This window comes from Eulemur rufifrons, chromosome 25, assembly GCF_041146395.1.
Source record: "Eulemur rufifrons isolate Redbay chromosome 25, OSU_ERuf_1, whole genome shotgun sequence".
Taxonomy (NCBI): domain Eukaryota; kingdom Metazoa; phylum Chordata; class Mammalia; order Primates; family Lemuridae; genus Eulemur; species Eulemur rufifrons.
In genome coordinates this window covers 12,496,704-12,512,851 of record NC_091007.1, presented here as the reverse complement: position 1 = coordinate 12,512,851, position 16,148 = coordinate 12,496,704, and the positions used below count along the sequence as shown (strand labels likewise).

At 38.3% G+C, this 16,148-nt stretch overlaps 1 protein-coding gene across 5 annotated transcripts in view; it reads right to left on the bottom strand.

Moving 5' to 3' along the window:
* The window catches only part of CACNB2 (calcium voltage-gated channel auxiliary subunit beta 2), a 299,751-nt gene that overhangs the window by 20,164 nt on the left and 263,439 nt on the right, over positions 1 to 16,148 (bottom strand). For 2 of the 5 annotated variants that reach the window (XM_069459014.1, XM_069459017.1), the window contains 5 exons: positions 16,008 to 16,144; positions 11,721 to 11,797; positions 6,236 to 6,369; positions 2,589 to 2,669; positions 2,074 to 2,132 (listed from right to left, as the gene is read on the bottom strand). In XM_069459014.1, coding sequence (XP_069315115.1) covers positions 2,074 to 2,132; positions 2,589 to 2,669; positions 6,236 to 6,369; positions 11,721 to 11,797; positions 16,008 to 16,144 — 488 coding nt within the window. Of the gene's footprint in view, positions 1 to 2,073; positions 2,133 to 2,588; positions 2,670 to 5,551; positions 5,614 to 6,071; positions 6,092 to 6,235; positions 6,370 to 11,720; positions 11,798 to 16,007; positions 16,145 to 16,148 lie in introns of all 5 variants that reach the window. The other 3 variants (XM_069459016.1, XM_069459018.1, XM_069459015.1) reach the window with 2 other exon arrangements.

Below are 16,148 nucleotides of genomic sequence, written 5' to 3'. Positions count from 1 at the left end.
TTTAAAAAATAAATTTAGTTTATTTAATACATCATCATGAAACAATTCATTTTTCCCTTCTAGAATGTCATGTATGCACTCATACCTGATGTTTTTGATGAACTTTCACCCTCTGTTGCTGTCTTGCCTTGTCAAAAGCAAAGGCATTTAATGATACAGTTACTCTGGATGTTTTGTCATGGGTAAAAGTGTTACATTTTTACATGGCCTTTGAAATCCTACTTTATGAACTCTACTACTTCCTGTGATGACCTTTCAGTAGTGACCACAAACCTACAATATTGAACTCCATGTCCGTAAGTCAAGACGAGCCCAGGCAGGTCCACTTATAAAGCCATATGGAAATTACTTCTGGCTAGAATAGATGGATACAACATCCAGATATTTTGTGTATTTGTTTCTTAAATGAAATCAATCTGGGTGGCTGATACTTGAGAACATGGGTCCAAGATACACCCTCTGGCTGGAATCTATCTTCCAAATTCAAAACTTATTCAGGTTTAATGTAGAAGTGGTAAGTCAGGAAATTCCATCCCATTTCCCCATCTTTGGCATTTAGTAAAGGGCAGTGGGTTAACACAGTCACGGAAAACAGCGCCTATTTTAGCAGAAATTTCTGAGCGTGCATGCTCACGGAGACAACTCCAAATTGTGATACATGACAGAGCCAAGGATGAAGAAATAGAAGCTAAATGGGGCAGATTAGAGGTATGCCTTTAATACTTGGCCAGAGCCCGATAGCCTTGGGCCACACTAAAGGCTGTAGTTCCTGGCACCAACTAATAAATATTTCATAAAGTTATGCAAAATAAAAAAATCTAATTTGAGCATTTGGTTAGGTAGACCTTGATTACAAAGTCCTTTTAAACCTTGAAACATAGTTTCTGTTTTCTTCCTTCCCCTTCTGTCCTTTCTTGATCATTTCTTAACAACATCTGTCCTGCTATAAAAGTTTCCCTCCCTATCCTTTGTCTTCCCTGCCAAAAGTCAACCCAAATTGGAAAAGCCCAAGTTTGAAAAGCCCATTGCACATCATAGTGGTCATGGTGGACAGGCAGATGGATACATGGGTCTAGAATTCAGAGGAGAGACCGGCAAAGGAATGGAATTTAAAAATCTGACACTGAATGAAATCACTAAAGAAGGGAATGTAGACAAAGCAAAACCCAAAGAGCCTAGCCCTGGGCTCTCAAGGAGATGTCTCGTAGATGAGGAAGAGCCAGCAAAGGGGACAAAGGGGTGGCTAGTGTGGCAGAAACAAACCAGGACACTGTGGTCCCAGGAACCAAGCAAAGAAAGTATTTATGATAAAAGAGGATGGAAGAGTCCACCGTGTCAACTGTTGCTCATGGTCAAGTGAGATAAGGGCTGAGAACTCGTCCCTGGATTTAGCACTGGGAAGGTTACTGGTGATGGTGACATGACTAGTTTTGACCAACTGGCGTGGGTGACAGTGTAACTGGAGTAGGCTCAAGAGAATAGGACAGCAAGCACACACAGCTCTTTCAAGGAACTGTCCTGTAAAGAAAAGAAGGAAAAAGGAGATACCCAGAGGGACTGCGAGGTCAGATGCGAGGAGAAATAACTACATTTTGACATGCTGATGGAGTTTCCACTGGAACGGGAGAGACCGATGAGGAGAGAGGGAAGGACTGTCACAGCTGTATCTCGATAGTGATAGTTCAGAGGGCGGGACTGGCCATTGTTAGGAACACAGTGATGGGAGATAAAGCCGAACATTCAGAGAGATGACAGGGGAGTCTTTAGAAGAGTGAACGAAAGAGAAATATTTAGTGCAATGTCTGGGCAGCAATGGAGGGTGAACTAGCCAGAAGGCCATGTCCAAGTTCATCTTACAGATGCAGGTTCAGGAACCAGATCAACCAGGGTTGAGAATGTGCAAAGCGCATAGGAAAAATAGTTACTGAACCAGACTGAACTGAACGAAACTTACTTCCTGTCGTTATATAGACACCAGAGGGCAGTTCTCTCTTAGGCTCATGCTCTTATCCCACCAGGGGTTTGTCATCTTTAAGGCAAAATCCACAAAACCCAGTATTCCCAAATACTCACCGCCCTTCAAATCTGTGTTTTAAAAAATCAAACAATGCTTTTTGCATCATATCTGTGACCTGCAATTGAGCAAGCAATAAATCAAGATAAGATTAAAAAGATATTACTGTTTGAGATAAAGCAGTTTTACTTCTCTCTGGGATGCTTGGAGACCTGAGCTTTGCATTTGCAAAAGGTAGCACGTGAGGCGGCCACGTTCTTCCGAGGTCTGAGGCAATGACAGTGAAACGGAACTTATCGCGATGTTTTAGTAACAAATGACATTGCAAGGGGTTTCAGTCACTCTCCATTTGACATTATTTGAAATTAAAAATTTCCTGGGCTGAGTAAGTTGTAGCTAGCAGAGATCTTCAAAGCCACAGCCAGGAAAACGAAACACTAAGCTTGAAAAACAACATGCTTTGTTGCTTTGAGCTCTTTAAAAGCTCTAACTACGAGAGTCGGGAGGAGGATGTAGAGTTACAAAACAGTTCAGCATGCAAAAGTGGAGTGTGCTACAGAATGTGGCTACTCACCTCGTATCCCTTCAGTGAAGGGCCCACTAGGACCACCGGTCGCATAGAAGGTACCACGTCGTAAGGAGGAGTGTGCTCTGTCTGCAGAGAGAGGAGAGGCTTTTAGACGTTTCACAGGCTGGGGAACTTAAATATTTTACATACAAGGTACTCTGTCTGAACTCTATGATACGAGGCATTGGCTTTCAAGACATGTATTTATTTTTACTTGCCTCTTTTCTAAATAAACCCAAAGATCGGTGGTGGGTTTATTTCCCTAAAGTTTTAAGTTAGTGGATCGTCTACAGTTTTCTTGCTCTTCTCAGTAAAGGCTACTGGCCTATCAGTTCCTAAAGCAGGAGGTGCTACTTGTGAACAAAAATCTAGTTGGTAGAACAAACAGAAACATGCCTCATGCAGAATAGGTGCTTTAGGCTTGACTACAAGTTAATACCGCTTTTCAGATGCATTTTTCTGAAGAGTTGAAATGCAGACATAACATGGTTAATTATGGAGGAAAGAAATATTTCATTATTTTTACATCTTGCATGTCTGTGTATCTTACCTGCATAAAACCTAATTTCAAAATATTATAACTCTCACTACCAAATACTCGAAAAATTCTATTGTATTGTGAGAGTTTAAAATTAGCATGCATGCTTGTTCTAGTAAACAGTAATCATGATGACCAATCACACCTTAGTGATTGATGCTTTTTTCCTATACTTTGGTACATAAAAACTTAAAATGTAAGGTTTATGTGTTATGTGTCTTGGAGGGAAGGTAGTTAATGTGTGATAATATATTCAACTATGCTTCACTGGCCTCAAAAGATTCATTATCAACTTGCATATCTAACATGTTTCTCAAAAGTAGTTTAGTGTTTCTGTTAGATAACAAATCCATGTATTTCTGCAATAATTTACTTCTTTTCTGGAAGACTAGGGGTAGGAGCTAAATTTTGTAGCAATTTCTAAAACTATCAACAGTTTTCAGCTTAACTGCTTCAAATAAAGTGGTTACAATAAATTTTTTTAAAATAAATTAGGTAACAGCTAATTCGTTTGATTACATTAAAAGTGGCTCTTTTGATACCAGAGAATATTAAATTGATCCACAAATGAACTTTTTTATTATAGAAGAGAGACAGATATGGCCTTAGACACTGTGATAAGCAAATCATTGCTCTACAAATCTGATTCAAGAGTATTTGAAAAATATATTTTAAGAATCACATGCACAAACACAAAAATAGTCTTCAAACTATTTTAAGAATTTGATAAACTGATGTGCAAATGTGAATGTAATTTTTGTATCAGCCTATCACTCAAGAACATTTTATTGTTGCTTAAAATTGCCCATTACAATCTTTCTGGCTTCATTTTCATTTAAGTTGCCTCAGAGGGGAATAAAAAGCATTTCAAATTCAAAACCTTCCATCTGAGATTTCACCAATAGTCACAGACAGTATGATCAGAGGGAAGAAAAACATTACCAACTGTGCTGTCAAATTTCACTGCTGAAATTTTTACCTAGCATTCAAAATTAATTTTAAACACAATCAAGCTAGAATACATTTTTGAATGGAAAAAAAACAACAAAAAAAAAAACAAGACACACATAATACAGTGACAGCACAAAATGCCACACAAGCATCACTCTAAAAGCAACCTAAAACATAGAAAACAAATCTTCTCGTTGAATCGCAGGTTGTTTTTTTGTTTTTGAACTCTACGTTGAAGTTTCCCACATAATCAATAACAAGAAGAATGAATACCAGTGCCGAAGGCATCAGAAGCATATTTATTAAATTATTACAATTATACCACCTGGGACCATACTGAAAACCATTTAGAAGCCAAGTCCTTATAACTATGCCGTATAAGAACACCTTTTCCACCGTTGTAATTAGGAATATAAATTGCATGCATTTTAGTAATAGCTACCAAGAAATTTTTATCTCAAGTCTTTAAGTCTTAAGTGGCCCAGTATTTGATAGGTCTTTGGTTCCTTCGATCTGTGACTGCCAACTAGCCAAAGGTTACCCCATGCTGGTAATCAATCAGCTTCTTAATCAATAGGGGAGCTACAGAAATTACCTTATTTGATGGAATATTGGTGCTTTGTGCCCTATTGAGAATGACACCATTATTTTATCTATCCTTTCTGGTTAACTCTCTTTCCTTTGAATTATTTAGTAAAAAAAAAAATTGTGATAAACACTTTTAAAGTTTTGCAATCTCTGTAAAGTCTAAAGCAGCTTAGCAATGCTGATTTTTCTAAGCTTCTGAACTACAGACACTGTTAGTCACTTGGCTGCAAGTTTTAGCTGTGACAAGAATATCAGACCCACCGTTGTGGAAGAACATCAAGTTGGAACTTTTTGTGCTAACACAAAAATCCAGTGTTTTAAGTTTTGCCTGGAGTGATGAGCTCTTCCCTTACTAAATATAATTTATTTAAAAAAAAAATTTACAGTTCAGTATCTGACACCTCATTAATGACTTTAGAGTTCCACCAAAGAGCAAAATACTTGTTTGTGAAGGAAAAGAGTCCAGTACATTGAGAGTTTGGGGCAGAGAGTGGACTTTACTTCACATCTGCATGTTAGAATACTCCCATGGATTTGCCAGGTAAGGAAGTATGACTCTAAAAGACAGTGTAGTAGCCATGGAAAGTGGTGTGCAAAAGAGGGGGAAAAAATGGAAATTCTCTTTTGGGGGGGTAGTTAGTGGTCTTTAAAAAATAATGCTTTGAAGCTACAAAATGAGCTGAAAGGAAATAGCCTTTTTTGGAGTAAAGAGTTTAGGAATACCCTATTCATTTCCAGTTGGGGGACAAGTAGCATCTTGAGTGGCCAATGGCAAAGGCTCTGTGTGTGGCCACCAGCCACACCGTCCAACAGGTGAGATGCTGACATCTGACTGATGGAGAAGATAAGAACATCGGGAGAGTATTTATATATGACAATAGGAAAAACTCACAGTAAACCGCCAAAACAAGCCTGCAGTTTTCCACTGGTCTTGCTCATCTGCAGATTTTGCACCTAGTGGATTAGAAGTTTAAATACTGACTAAATTAAAAATTGAATAATTTTTTTTTTAGTACAAGCTACGTATCTGGATATCATAAATCAGAATCTAATAACTGTTTTAATATGCTTGATTATAAGTTAAATCTCTGGGGAAAAAAATACAGACAGACAGACAGAATAAGCATGCACAATTGAGGTGCATCATACGGAGTTGTCAGTGTTTGACATCCTTGAATGTTGAAACAAATTCCCTCGGTGGCAGAGATTATTCCATCAAAAAGGATAAGTACTGTAATGGTGTCTGAACAGGTCACTCCCTAAATTTAGGTGGTTTGAAATGCATGGACTCAATTAGCTGTTGATAAGGTTCTTTTCTTAGGACAGAAATGATTGCATTTAATACAACTGTGGGAATTAATGCTAATGATGCCAGTGGCAGGATAAACACAGCTATGTCAATGTAAACTTACCGATTTCTGCTTCTGCTTAGCTACAGCAGCATGGAAAAGAAACAAAGAATAACAGAGCATGCATGTTATTGGCTTGTCAAAGGACGCAGACAGTCAACAGGACTAGCAATGTGACGCAGTGCAGTCGAGCGGGTGGACAATGGGAGCTTGGAAGTTCATGTTACCTTCTTAAAGAAGGGCATTCTTTTCTCTTTGGAGTGGGGTGACGTTACACTGTTTGCACTGGGTTTAGGGGAGCGGTGGTTTGCTGGCATATCATTTTCTTCTGCATCTAAGCCAGTAGCATCTATGTCTATAGCTATATACAGACAAACAATTCAAAAATCATCAGGTGGACAGGAGAGGAAAAATAGGTTATAAAGAAAATAAAATGAAAGCAAATAAAACTAACCATAGTAAAAAAAAAAAAAATTCTATCATGAGTGCTCAACACAGTAATCAAAGAAAGTAAAATTTAAAGGTAAAGCACGTTAAGAATGCAATGTCATCAAATCTAACAAAACTGAAAGATACCCTCGTATCTGTTTGCTTGAACAAAACAAATCAGTTGCATGCTAGATCTCTCAAATAATAATCTCACAGAAACATTTTTAGTTTATAGTTTCAACTATAATGTTGATATTCTCCATATCAACTGTGTAAAAGTATAGGACAGAACATTTGGCTTCTTCATTTCTTTCAATATCTTAAACCAGCTTTCAGAGAATAAGCAACTACATTGAAAACCTTTATCACGATGTGTCTCGGGATGTCTCATTTTGCTTGATTATGTATAAAAATAAGGGCAGTGTAAAAAGGTTCACTAAAATTGCAACAGGCATTTGAGGGAAAGAAAGAAAAAAAAATCCTCAATCTTGTGTGACACAAAAGCATCATACACAAGGCAAAGGATTCAGGGAGGGCCCCAGGATGGACAGGGTCAAAATGATTTCAAAGACGTTACGTGCATCTTCAGATAGTCCTGACCAAAGACTAATCAAAAAACACTGGATCCCATGATATCCAAGTGAAATTAGCCTAATAAAACATTAGAAAAATTTTGATGACTTACGTAGAACTGCTGGATTTAACATAAGAGGTAGAGTGTTAGGGCACGAAAAGCCATGAGGACATGTCCCCTGCTTTCTTCATTTGTAAAATCAAGGGTTTGGGTTTGTTGTGAAACACACTTTCACTTTTAGAATTTTTCAACCTCAAGTTGTAGCACTTAAAAAGTGTTAAAATGAAAACAAAGATGCATGATCTCACTTCAAAGTTTATAAAATGCTTCCACATGCAATTGAAATTACTATAGAATGTTGTCAACTGTAGAATTAGAGCTGGAAGCATTTTAAAAAGCAACTTCAATCCTCTTAAGATGAGAAGATAAACTCATAGGGTTTAAGGGGCTTGTTCTTGGCAAAAACTAGGCAGAGTCAGGACCTGGACCTAAATCCCCTGCCTTAGTGAGTCTATATCCTGTCCCTCTACCACATTGCCCCTCGGGGTGGGGTCCCTTCTCATTCTGGGTGTGCCCTTTCAGTTCCCTTTGCTCCCCCGCTGGGGTCAGGTCCTTGGTGTCAAGATTCAGGACATCACAGAGTTGAGCTCACCAGAAAATTATCCTATGGTTGAGTTTAGATTCAAAGAGAAGAAAAGAGGAAAATTTACTCACCCCAGGAAATCATCATATTATACATGTTAGCGCTCTAACAAAAACCACAGTACATTCAAATTTAAGGAACAAATTACCATATTGAAATAACAAAGACCTTGGTGTTGCAGTACAACTTCCATTCCCGTGCTACAAAAGCTGAATCAGGGCTTGCGACAGCCTCTCCTAACCTTTTCAAAGGACGGGACATCATCTCACAGAAATCATGTTATTTTTCAATGTTGAAGTTATTACGGATATTATTAATAGATGATTCAACCTTTTGAAAACTAGGATGTCTTACTTAATTGTTCCTTTTCATTTGATTAGGTAGAACACCTGTAATGAATTACCTGGCATTGTCTGCACAATACTACAAATACCAGCTATTGCGTGCATAATAGATGAGGTATGATTTTCTACCAAGTGAAACTACTAATGGACTGAACTAATTCCAGGTAGTTAGGTAGGCTTACCCAGTAAATGTCTTTCTCTTTGCCCCATCTATGCATATTGATGAGCTAAACGGTTCAGCAGGTGGTGTGAGGGGGAAACACTATAAAATGTGCCAGGGGGTTGAACCAATGCTGACTTTTATACCACCCATGCAGCTAATCCTCTGCTCAGATAGCCAAGTTTCCTTCTGAGGCTTACTCAATGACATAAGCCATGACATGAGTCTGAGAAACGTCTTCAGGAATGGTTTTCCCTGAATCCCAACTCAGGAAGCACGTTGCTAGCACCTTCCTGGACGTGGAGGAGAGAATCTGGGTCAGTATCTCATCATTCCTGTATGCCTTCCCTGACGTCAAGTAAGTTTCCCAAATGGTGGTAAATTCCCACATGATTTTATCTTTCTCATCTTTTATTGGGCTTATAAAGGCCACATTCAAGGGACAGTACCCTCTGAAAGCCTTTCTGAAACTGACACCAGCTGGATGTCAGAGTTCACAAGACCCCAGGATGATAAAGTTCCTGCGTTGGATTTTATGATTTGTCAACTGAATCTGGTCTGCAGTGATCACTGGAGATTTTATATATATTTTAAAGAAAGAGTAGAAAGGCATAAATAGATAAATGTTTAGCTGCGACACTGCCTGGATGTTTGGCTACCCACACACATAGCCTGAGTCAGGTTCTAAATGTCCCTATACCTGGACACAAGGGCTCAAAATCCCAGACCGAGAACTTTCCAACTTACTAGTTCTGTCATTTGGTTGACTTAAGTGTGAAAGCATCTGAGTTCATTCTGAAAGACAGAGAATTCTAAACCATGTGGTCACTTTCAGAACAAATTACAGGAACTTACCAAGACAGTTCAGAAGCATTTTCAACTCTGTTCAGAGTTCTCTATACTTTACTAGACTGAGAGATGTTACCCTTTTTAAATTTCATGTTTGTATTTCCATGCCTTAGCAAACATTGGTCTTTACTTCGGAAGAACTACTGTCATATATTTGGAAATAGTTTCTTTCATTTTTCTTCCCTAATATGCATGTATTATTATTACTGCTATGTTACTAGTAGAGAGACTTGGGAATGTTTTCTGAAATTTAAATTTTAATCTTGGAGCTTGGGTCAAGTTGAGCAGGGGTGAGTCAAGTTCAGGGGCGACATGTGTGTATACACAACACTGCCTATTCTGCAACTGGCGATGACCCCCTTAACCCAGATGTAAAGCGGAAATTTCTCCTTTTCCAAGTCTTTGTGAACATTCAAACATACACACTTTAGGCAGCTGCTTATATTCTTTCATCTAGCAATGGGTGAGGGGAATTGTAGGTAGGACCTCCAGGAAACAAAGATAAACATTACAACTGCAGACCAATCTGTATCTGACAGGTAGAGCAGTTGTTCCTGGAGGTGGATTGGGGAAACTTCTTTCTAAAATTTTCTGAATTTTTCCTTTGAATCAATTTAGCTATCGATATGAAAACTATCTCAGAGTCCTGATGTGCCTATTATATATTTTGCAGTTGGTTGCATCTCTGGTCAACTCAGTCACAAGTGTTTTCTACTCTTAGTATTCAGAAAAATCATTCCAAATTTCTATATAAGTTCCGTACCTGCATAAAACTTTGGTGACATTGTAAATCACCTTTTTTTTTTTTTAAATATTAAACTCTTCATCGAACTTTATTTTTAGTAAAGCAAACACTGGGATACAGGGTGAAATGTTATTTTACATATATACTAACTTATTCTTCAAAATTAAGGCACCTCCTCTCATACAGAAGGTCCTCGACTTATGATGGTTCAACTTAAGATTTTCCAACATTATGACAGATTTATCAGGATGTAGGCCCGTCATAAGGTGAGGAACATCTGGACTTATGATGGTTTGACTTAATGCTTTTTTGACTTTATGATGGCTTTATCTAGGTAGTAAATGCATTTTCAACTTACGATATTTTCAATTTATGATGGGTTTGTTGGGGTATAACCCCATCATAAATTGGCATGTGTATTGATAAAACAATTAGAAGGCTACAATATGGTGCAAGGGAATGGAAGAATTTTTCCAGTGCATGGAAGTGGGACTGACATTTGCAGGTGGGATTGCTGCTTTATCGCACTGTGATGTAGCAGTTTTCCGTTTTAGGAGCCTAGTAACAGTCCTCAGGAGTTGCTGAAATAGTCTTCAAGATATGTAAGAGTAGAAGGTTTATACAGTCATTGCTGCAACTTCATACATTTGAGGAGGAACAGGACAGGCCTCTTTTCCCTGTGCATCCAGGGAATATCTACTCCTCGATGATCAAGAGAAGATATAAACTTCACATAATAGCTACAGGAAGCTTCGCTTTTCATGTGAAGCATACTATTTTACTTAATTTTGAGCAGCTTAGAATTACTACAAGTTATAAGTACACGGTTTTTGAAATCAATATGCATCTAAAACAATTGACTCCTTTACTGTGCTCCGATTTGACTCACTGAAGAAGTCCTACAGTTTTTGCTAAGAAGTGCTTGACTGGTCTCCAAGAGCTGTCAACATTCAGGAACACCGTGTGATTATCAGCAGTAGAGAAATCCAGTTCTTAAGACACACCGGTCACAGTGACTAGTTCCTTCATTTCTCCATAGATGCACAATTCTCTGCTTTTGATCTCATCCCATTTCTAGCTTTCTAGAAATCATACACAGAATCATGCTCTGGTAGTGAATCTTTACAATCTCACTCTCACTCCTAGTTACTCCTCTTAGCAAACAAAGACACTGATCATGGGCTTTCATGCAATTCAATCAATTAATTTCCTATTTATATAGAACTCCAAATGCTACAAAGAATGGTCGAATTGTCAGATTTAGCAAATATAAACTCAGTTAAATTTGAATTGCAGATAAACAATCCTTTTTTCAGTACAAGTATGTCCCAGGCAATATGTACTTATACTAAAAAATTATTGTTTATCTGAAATTCACATTTAACTGGGTATCCCTTATTTAATCTAACCACCATGAGAATGAACCCACTGCTCTGGAAAGAAAACAGCAGTTACTCTTCCTGCAAGTACTTGTATCTTTTTTTCTATAATTATCTTCTATGTCTTCCACAGAGCCTTTCTGGTATATGACAGGCCAATCGTTCCATCTTCTCTTTCTTCTCTGTTCTTCACCTTTCTGAAGTTTTTATCCTTCTCTTTTTACTTAACACTGAAGCCTACAGCTCACATTGCACTGCAGTTGTGGGTGGGCATTCGGCCATTTACTGCCCATGACAAGGTGCCGGGGCCCCATGGAGGGACCTAAGATAAAAAGTTAAATCCGCCCAACACTTGGATCTGCAGCAACAGAAACACTTCCACATACTACTTTTCTTTTTTCAAAGCCAGAAAAAAAAAAAAAATTTCCCCCATTGTTCTTAACTCCACAAGGCCATCCTTATTTCTGATCCCTTTCAACATTTGTAGGGTTAACATAGTAATTCAGTGTATATAAATGCACAAAACTAGATAAGACTGGCGAAAGCATGAAATGCAGCACGTGCTATTCAGTACTTGTCACCTACTTACCAGATGATGGAGGTGTAGATTTTCTGGAACTAGGTACTATGTCACCCAAACTGGATGATGAATTTCCTCCTGATTTACTGGAGTAAAGCAAAAATTTCTATTAAATCAGACACTTATTTCAGATTCTAAAACATTTGTCTTCCTCGATAAACATGATATATCCGTTGTGTGTTTATTGAACTTTAAATTTATCTTTCCTTCAAGGAGCTAAGCAGTCATTTCCCAGCAGAGATTCCTGGAGTGCTTGAACTAGCAATGTGATGGTCTCTATTTTCAAATTCAAGGTTAAATTTAAAAAGGCCCTGAGAGAATGGAAGAGGACTGGGGTGATTTCTGCAGCCCTCACGTTCCCTGCCAAGACCACAGATAGCTAAACAGCAGAGATTCAGAGACCCACAGAGGCAACATATAGTATCAAACCTCACGGCTAACCCCCAAACTTAACATTTCCTTCTTGTCTGGTTCCACATCACTTATCATAGCTTAATTATTTTTGGTGTACTAAAATTGAAAGTATTCAAGGGCTCATGGTAATCTATAAAAGAACAGCAGAGCAATGCTAAAACATGCTAACCTTTAAGAGACACTCAAAGAAACATGATTAGCAGAGTACTTACACAATTTAACCCTCAGAGAGCACCCAGAACATTTCTCAAGCATAAATGACATGGAGGATTAAACTTGGTTAATTTAGGAATGATGTGAAGATAATACACTTCAGAACTTCCAGATTCTCAAGTATGATTTAAGGTATGCTTCGGTGTCTTAGAAATTTTGGAGTTAATACTAGAACAACAACATTTGTGGGTTTTTTAGCCAGTGTACCAGCATGCTAATTACCATATTACTACCTGGTCCCTCTGCAGATGAAGATGGCAAGGAACATCTTAAAAGAGAAGGCCTCCCCCCCAAAAAACAAAAGAGTAACACTGAATTTGGGCAAGATGCCCTCACTGCCTACTGTTTATTATTGTGGCTAAGCCAGGTCTAGTTGAAAGAATTTGCTAAAATGTCTATGCATCAAAGGGCAATAGTCACTTAGGTAAATATTAATAAGATAATAGAATTTCTATGACAGTATCAGTAACAGGCTGAAGCTTATTGCTACTATTCTAGCATTTTAATGCATAAAACAAACATCAGAAACTTTATTAAGCAACTAGCAGGAGGGCTTTTTATCTCTTTAAGGTTCTTAAGAGATACTCCAATACACTTAATGACACCGGACGGTATGTATAATCAGGGGTATTTATAGAAGCAATTTCTGGCAGTTATGCAAGGACACCTAACACGAGGACCAAAACATATTTTCCCAGAACTCCGTGTTTTTCTTTTCATTTTCTACAGTACTAAGTCTAATTTTGGTTCAAGCATGAGGTCGTTTTACATTCCCTTTGAATTTTTTTGAATTAAAAACATTTTTCAAGTGTTGGATTTACAGAATCCCTTTGAATTTTAATAATAGTCAAAATAGTATCTGAGTGATATAAAATTGTGACAAACATTGCAACTAGTGAAAATGGTCAGGATACAGATTTGCCCTTGACTTTTAATTCTACAAAAATGCCAAGTTCTTGAACTGTGCCCCAATTCTATTGCCTTTGATTTCTGTCCATTTTTATAATTTACATATCAGAGTTTTTAAACACTGCCAGATTCTGATGATGTCCTCAAAACAAAACTACATTTCAAATGTTAGGAGACAAATGTAAAACCTGTGTAAGCGAGAAAACTATTTTCACATGCTTAGACAAAAGCTCAGGACACTTTGGTTCTCCTGGAGAGAGTTGGAACCCATTCTTGAGACACTTAATAGTGAAGTATCTCAAGAATGGAAAAATAAGCACCACATGTACTCACCAGCAAACTGGTTTCCCTGAGTGCACATTTGGGAATAACACCAGTTGGGTATCGGACAGAGGTGGGGGCTGGGGGGAAGGGATGGGTGTATACATACTTGATAAGTGCGATGTGCACTGTCTGGGGAATGGACACGCTTGAAGTTCTGACTGGGGGGGAGGGGGGGGGAGGGGATGGGTGCATACCTACATGATGAGTGCGATGTGCACTGTCTAGGGAATGGACACGCTTGAAGCTCAGACTCGGGTGGATGAGGGGCCATGGGCAATATATATAACCTGAACTTTTGTACCCCCATAATGAGCTGAAATAAAAAAAAAAGGAAAGAAAATCAAAGGAAAATGTATATGGGCACAAGAAAAGGTAACCCCTTTCCCTAGAATAAGTTCTGAGATGTTACACTCCCCAAATATGGATAATTTGTAGTCCTTTAAAGAAAAAATGCAATAGCAAAACAGTGTATCTAATAAAGTAAGTACTAACAGATGGCAATGACAATTTGTTCTTTGTCTGCTGGGCCAGGCAGACTCTGGCCCCGTAATTTGCAGGATAGCGTGGTAGTCTTGCTGGGGTCAGGCTGCCACCCTGGTTCTACTGCTTACTAGCTCTGTAACCCTTGGTCAGGTTCCCAACCTCTCTTAGCCTGTTTTCCTTATCTGTGAACTGGAGGCTCTCATACCTACCCTCGCCACAGGGCCTTAGAAGGCTGAGCTCAGCGATATGTTAGATTATGGAGACTCAGTTGGGAGGCGATCATGTTTCCCTAAGAATTTTGGCAAAGATTTCTACTCCTTTTGAAGTAGTTCTCATTTCTCAGTGTATAAAACAGCAGAGAAAGACACACAAGCCTGTCTCTGCAAAAATCCATCCCAAATTTTCCAAAATGCATTCTCCAAAACCCTATTCCCCAAACATGAACCAGAGGAGTTTTTAGGAGAAATTTTAGTAAATACTGTACATGAAAAATATTTCCATGCCACCACACAGATCCACAGTGTACATTATTAACATATTAAAGGCTCTGAAGAATCCTAAAATAACCTTCTATTATCTAGTACTATGCTAAATTTATTTGACCATGGAACCCTTTTCTCAAAGGATTTGACAAGAAAACTCTGAAAAATGCCGAATTATCCTTAACCAACTAAAAACAAAACATTCCCAGCTGAGATAGTAATAACTTGAAACCTCAACTACAATGTCTATGCTCTATGAAAATGAAATTTTTCCACATTATGAGATTTTACTAACTCAGTATACAAAGTAGAAAATACACAGTAAAGCCAATGGAACGCTAAAGATTGAAAGAATAGTATCAGATCTTCAAACACCCTGTAGGAAAAGTGCACACACATCGTTGATCTACATGCCTCCACTTTTATATGACTTAATACATCTCATGATCCTGTGTACCGCCAATAACCCAAGAATTAGTGAAAGGCAACTCTAGGGCAGAGGTCTCAAAACACAGAGGAATCCATCTGAACTAAATGAACCTGACAATTATAAAATGTTCATTAATGAGGATGGGCGTTCCAAAGCCCAAAGCATATTCTATTTCACTCATCTGCTGACACTTGAAAGAAATCTTTGCTAACATTAAAATACTATCATTGACAAAGGAATTTGCATCATTATATAAACAAATAAGATAAAAGCCAGAGAAAACAGAAATCTGCTATTCACATTGAAGAAAAGTTCTGCCCATACCCTGTCCTCTCACACAGGGAGGGCACACTGCATCCTTGGGCTTGTGTGCAGAGGGTTCGAATTAAAATTCACTACACGTATGAGTAGCCCTCCCAGGGATTCTTTCAGTGAGGGGCAAACAGTCTCATGAATGCTAAGAATGATCATTCAGCCCCGGCCTCTTACATAACTTGTCTAACTGCTCTCTGCAAAGGCAGTTTTAACTTATTTCATCCTTAGCTTCTCTTTTAAGGGCTTAACAGTGGGTAGAACTGAAAATTGAGTTCCTCAGGTGAAAATGAAACTAACAGATGACAAGAGCTGCTATTTGCAATGATATCTGAGACCGTCATCTCTAGACATCTCTAAAACGTCTCCCTGCAATGCCGGGCAGCTACAGATGCTGGGATTAGTCACCAGGGCTGGCTGCTTTGTGCCCAAGTATTTTTCAGTGAACGATTAGGACTTCAGAATTCTCTCTGCCCTGAAGCCTGGATTGAATGACCTTAGATATTTTCATTAATGATAATAATTAATTTGATTTCTCTCCCAAATAGGATGAAACTAAGATGCTGAGATGAAGTTATTAAAACACAGGATTTGTGATGTTATCAATAAACCATATCATCAGTCTACTTTTTCACATATTAATAAAGACCATAGAATACAGGAAGCAACGGTACACAAATGATGGCATGATCTCAACTTTTACGCAAACATTCAACATTTTTCTCCTACCTGGAGTAGAATTTCCCTTGCTTGGCTCTCTGTTCATGCTGAAGCCTCATGTTTTCTAGCTTCACAGGGCTTGGAATGAACCCGATTTCACAGCCTTCTTTCACCAGTCGCCCTATCCACCAGTCATTGTTAAATTTCTAA